Source organism: Geotrypetes seraphini, chromosome 2 (genome assembly GCF_902459505.1).
Source record: "Geotrypetes seraphini chromosome 2, aGeoSer1.1, whole genome shotgun sequence".
NCBI lineage: Eukaryota > Metazoa > Chordata > Amphibia > Gymnophiona > Dermophiidae > Geotrypetes > Geotrypetes seraphini.
In genome coordinates, this window is record NC_047085.1 from 41,204,808 (window position 1) to 41,210,807 (window position 6,000).

General features: G+C 45.1%; 1 protein-coding gene across 1 annotated transcript in view; it reads left to right on the forward strand.

Moving 5' to 3' along the window:
• Positions 1-2,398, forward strand: part of TMEM65 (transmembrane protein 65) — a 76,770-nt gene extending 74,372 nt beyond the window's left edge. Inside the window, exon 7 of the mRNA XM_033929747.1 lies at positions 2,158-2,398. Within this exon, the coding sequence (XP_033785638.1) occupies positions 2,158-2,256 (99 nt within the window). The 3' untranslated portion in view covers positions 2,257-2,398. The remainder of the gene's footprint in view (positions 1-2,157) is intronic.
• The last annotated feature ends 3,602 nt before the right edge of the window (positions 2,399-6,000 follow it).

Below are 6,000 nucleotides of genomic sequence, written 5' to 3' on the forward strand. Positions count from 1 at the left end.
ATTTAAAAAAAATATTTTTTGCCTCTACAAGTTTTGGTTTTGCAAGAAAACACGTCAGATGGACACTTCAGGGCAGGATACTTCAAATTCATGCCCCATTTGCACGGATGGCTGACTGGCGAGCAGCCGTGTTCCACGTTCCATGCAGCCCGTGAGGGGGAGTGAAGTGATGTCAGCCTTGGATCCCTCAGCCCCTTTAGGGGGTACTCCTGCCCAGTCCATCTGTGGCCAGTTGAAAAAGATAAATAGGGCCCAGGGGACAGCATACCCATGTCCCCAGCAAAACACAGCCGCAATTTGGCATCAAAAGTGCGCAAATCCTCCAAGAGGTTCAAGAAGGGCTCAGGAGGTGGCTGTTCCTCCGGATGAGGGCTTCCCCCCAGAGTTTATTAACATGCTCTTTCAGGCTTATCTAGCCAAGAAAAAGCCTCCAAATCCACCTGCAATGGTACCCTTTTGGCATCGGGGGTACCTCCCTCAGGATGTGGGCCTCCAGTGCAGAGCTCCCAGGTGGACGAGGGACGATCCGTCAATGGTTGATCTGACCATGCCTTTGCTTACTCAGGCAGGTACCTCCGCTGTGGGGGATTTAGCTGCAGTCACGGATCTTCACAATCTGGGGGATGTTCCAGATCTTGGAGAGGACCCCAAGGAGACTTTTAAGCCTTCTGCTGTACTTGAGTTAATTTCCGAATCCCTCCAGGAGTTGAAATTGGAAGCTAGTCAGTCTGCGACAGGAGAATGCTGTCTCATGAGTAGCACAAAACCGCAGTCCTCCACTTTTTCTGATCATCCAGACATTGCAAAAATGCTCATGGATCACTGGGAGGTGTTGGAATCTCTTCTGAGAGTGGTGAGGGCCATGTCCAAGCTCTACCTGATGGCTGAGGCGTTAACCAGTGCTTTGTGTCACCAAAGGTGCATTCGTTGGTGGCACAGGTCACCAAGCGTACTTCTCTTCTTAGTGAGGGAGGGGTTGTGCTGAAATATGAACAGGTCTATAAGACTGATTTTGTCCTGAAATGGCTATTTGATTTGGCAGCCTCTGGTTTGAGAGCAGCCACAATGGCGTCTTTTGTCACTAGAGCCTGCCACTCCGAACTTTGCCATGATCATGACACTAAAGTGCTTCAAGATTTGGTTTCTGGTGTGGACTATGTAGCTGATGCCTTATATGATCAATTCAGAGTGGTGAATAAGCTCTCGGTGTACTCTATTTCCGCGTGCTTGATGTTATGGATCAGGTATTGGTCCAGTGACTCGTCATCTAAGGCAACCCTCAGTAAGCTGCCTTTTAAGAGGAAATTGCTGTTCGATAAAGGTCTGGATGACCTTATGGCTAATCTGCAGGACCGTATACCTAAGTTCTTGCTTGATAACAGGCCCGGGTCCTCTGGGTGGGGGATGGTTCTAGTTTTCATTCCTCCGGGTGCTGCCATCAGTACTTTGGAGAAGTGGCGTAGTAAGGGGGGGCGAGGGGGGCAGTCCGCCATGGGTGCCGTCTTAGTAGGGGCATAGCACCTGCCTCCTCTCTGCCTCTGTGGCTCCTTCCCTTCCTCCCACTACCGTGCACGTGCCCCCTTCTCTTCCCCCGAACCTCTTTAACATTTGGGGCACGAGCAGTAATCCCAACCTGCTACTCGTGCCAGCGTCTGCTTTCCTGGACCCGCGCCTAGGAAGGGACAACAGAAGAAAAGCTGACACTGGTGTGAGCAGCAGGTTGGGGTTGCAACTTGCACTCTGAATGTTAGAGGTATGGGGGAAGGGAAGAGGCGCAGGTACATGCGGCAGGAGGGTGCAGAGAAGGAGCGGGTGGGGATGGAGAAGAGGGCGGGGGAGATGTGCCACCACCCTGGGCGCCTCTCACCCTTGCTACGCCACTGCTCTGGAGTTTCCTCGGGTCAGGGAGAAGGAGGAGGCTTCAAAAGCTGTGACTGACATTTTTCTGCAGTATGCTCACAGGAATGGAAAGGAAAAGATATTATCAAGGTAAGAATCTAATCTTTCTTTATGATAGGTTGTAATATTTCTTCCATAACCAACTAAATATCCAATTTTGACTATCGGAACAGTAAATATAAACTTAATTTTGGTGTTTTTGAATGATATAATTCATTGTATTTTCATTTCATTTGCCTTTTTTTTTTGTTTTCCTAGGGCAAGGCTGTAGGTGTGACTATTGGCTGTATTTTAGGAATGTTTCCTCTGCTGTTCCTATCGGATGAAGAAGAAACAAATCTGGACAATAAGAATTAATATTATAACACACATATATAAACTAATGTACCTCAATGACTCAGTATGCTGTCACACTATTTAGAAATTCATAGGTAGTAACAATGTATAGACATGGGAACAAAGAGGACATAGTAAAAGATTAGTTTTATGAAAATACCAATTTATTGTTGCTCTGTTTTATTCAGTACACCCTTTTATAAATAATCGGTATGGAACTGCTTTTTACTAATGGGAGTGGATGTTCGTTCCCCTTTCCCCTTGCCCTGTATCACAGGATTACTAATGTAACTGCCTGCCAACAGTAGTCTATTGTCTTGGGTTTTGCATCTTTGCTACTGATTAGAAAGTTGTTTGCAAACTATATAATTTGAAAATGTTCTTTTTGGTCTCACTTAACCATGTAAGTCTTAAGTGATGCTCAGTAACTGTTTGGTGCTTGTCCTTTCTGTGATAGCTATAATACGACGTTTAAAATTGTTTTCAGCTATGAAATTCCAGTAGGCTTTACTATAATTCTTGATCATGTTCATAGACAACGGCGCGAAAGACAAAGGCGCGCGCCGATAACTGAGTGCAAGACGGAGGTGCGCGCCGAAGAAAATTACAGTTTTTAGGGGCTCCGATGGGGGTTTTTGTTGGGGAATCCCCCCCCACTTTACTTAATAGACATCGCGCTGGCGTTATGGGGGGGTTGGGGGGTTGTAACCCTCCACATTTTACTGTAAACTTAACTTTTTCCCTAAAAACAGGGAAAAAGTTAAGTTTTCAGTAAAATGTGGGGGGTTACAACCCCCCACAATGCCCCCACAACACAGCGCAATGTCTATTAAATAAAGTGGGGGGTTCCCCCCCACACCCCCCCCGTCGGAGCCCTAAAAACAGTAATTTTGAGCGGCACGCGCCTCCGCGCTACACTCAATTGTCTGGGCGCGCCTTTGTCCCGGCGCGCTTTTGACTTGACACCCTTTTGCACATGGTCAGCAGCAAGTGCTTCAACAACATATAAGAACAATCAAGACTGCTAAATAACTTATTGGCACTTTTCCTCCATCACATGTAAAATTATGTAGGACTATAATTATATAATAGAGCATTTCTTGGCCCTGCTAGACATACGTTTGATAACCATGTTAAAATAGGTACCTAAAGTTGGTTTAAAACTAGAGTATTCCCTTGTGGCTGGTGCTGGCTACCAGAATTTTGAACCTGTATGTCCATAGTATTTTAGACTTCTCAAAATTACTTTTTATTTGATATAGCAAACGTAGCACATTCATCATTTTTCATCATTTTCTACTTAATGTGACAGCTCTGTTCATCTCAGTTGCTAATAAGAGATCCCTCTGAAAGTCTTAGGATTTCACCGGAACAGAATCAGTACCTGAATTCCAGCAGTGGGAGAAGGAAGACATAGGGCTCCTTTACGAAGCCGCATTAGCGGCTTTATCGTACGCACCTTTTTAGCGCACGCTAATCCCCGTGCTTGCCGAAAAACTACCGCCTGCTCAAGAGGAGGCGGTAGCGGCTAGCTAAGCCGGCGAATTAGCGTGTGCTATTACGCGCGTTAAACCGCTAACGCGGCTTCCTAAAAGGAGCCCATAATCTATGCACAGTCATTTTTATAAGATGAATAAAATGGCTATAATGTCTTTATAGTTGTATATTTCCCACTTCTGAAGCAGTTTTACTTTTGAGAAACCATATTAAGTTACTAGGATTCTTTTCTGAAAACTGACTTTCTAGAAGCAAATTTGACAGACCCATACCAACAATCACCGTATTTTCACGCATATAACGCGCGCGTTATACACGATTTTACAAACAGTGCATAACCATGCGCTTTATACGCGTGAGCGCGTTTTACAACTTTTTTTTTTTTACATAGTTCACCCCGCAGGACCGCTCACACCCCCACCCCGAAGGACCGCTCGCACCTCCACAGCCTCCCCACCCCCCCCCATCATGGAGAAGCTCCTACCATTGTCCTGCTGCTTCCTCTGCCGGCGGTCCCGACCTTTTTTCAGAGAAAGGGCGGGACTGCCGGAAGAGGAAGCAGTGCAGACGCAGGGCTCACAGAAGGGCCGGGACCGCCGGCAGAGGAAGCAGCAGGACAATGGTAGGAGCTTCTCCATGATGGGGGGGGAGGCTGTGGGGGTGCGAGCGGTCCTTCGGGGTGGGGGTGCGGGTGCGAGTGGGGGTGCGAGCAGTCCTGTGGGGGGGTGAATCGGACGTCGGGGGGGGCATCAGGCTTTCAGGGTGGGGACAGGACTTCAAGGGGGAGAGGAGAGTCGGGATGGCCAGAGGAGAGTCGGGGCGGGCGAAAGGAGAGTCGGGCGGCGACGGGAGAGTCGGGGCGGTATGCGCGGTATACGGGTGTGCACAGTATATAAAAATTTCTTTACATAAATTACAGTTTCTCGCGCGCTATACCCGTGTGCGCGTTTTACACGGGTGCACGGTATATGAGTGAAAATACGGTAGGTGAAATCGTATTAAATGGGGTATTTTTCAGGCATTTTAATAATGAATTTGTTCTGTGATATATGGCTGTCATCTTCCCTAGCCAATTCAGAACAAGTGCTATGGAGTGGTGCATGCATATAATAAAAAATCATGGCCCTCCAACAGTATCTCTTCCTTTTTATTAATAGCTACGTTTATGCAATCTTTGGTTATTTATCCATTCAAATTGTATTCTATCCTCTGTAATAAATTTTAAAGAACTGAAGACGATATAAAATGTAATTTTTTAAATGTGAAAACTTCTGGTACATTGTAATGTGTTTACATGTCTATTTTTTAAATTTTCTGTCTGTCTTGAGCATGCAGATAATGTATCGAGGGCACATGGACTTGGGTCCTTGCCTCATCAGCAGTAGCTCTCGCCATCGGAAGAAATCTGACTCCTTCAGAGTTTAGTGGGGGGGGGGGGGGGTTGCACTATTGAATTTCACAGCAGTGTTTCCCAAAACAATCCAAATCTTCACCCCATTCATTAGAGACCTTTAAGCTTCTTTGTTTTAATAAAGAAGAATGGACACATGCAGCCAGACAAACTGCTTCAGCAGTTCATTGCATACACTAACCTGTATAGTATCTTTTACTATGTAAATTGAGTGCATATAGTGACTTTTGCATGTAAATTTGAGTGCATTTTGATGCGATATATATATGCTAAATAATTTTACTTAAAGCTGTTTTTAACAACTCAAAACCAATTAATATGCTTTAAAAGTTCAAATTCAGATTTTTCTTTTAAAAGTATGTAGTTGGAGAGAAGTATTATACTTTAAAAGTAAATATACTGAGGGGCCTTTTCTTATGGTATCTAATTATTTCTTATGAACTTTGTATTTAAAAATGGGCTGAAATGTAGACTTGTTTAAACATTAAAATGTTTGTTCTGGAACGAGGTGTTTTTATTTCAGTTTTAGGGGTATCTATTGAATTCCTTCCTCAACACAAGTTAAAACAGATATTTAAAGGGACCTTTTACTAGAGATTAGCATATAGAAACATACCCCCATTTACTAAGATATGGTGGAGGTTTCTGCTGTGACCCGGCGCACTAAATGCTCCAACGCTCATAGAAACATGATGGCAGAGAAAGGCCAAATTGCCCATCCAGTTTGCCCATCCACAGCATCCATTGTCTCCTCCTCTCCCTAAGAGATCCCACATGCCTGCCTTACTCTTTCTCAAACTCTGACAGTCTGTTTCCCACCTCTAGCGGGAGATTATTCTTCACATCTATCACCCTTT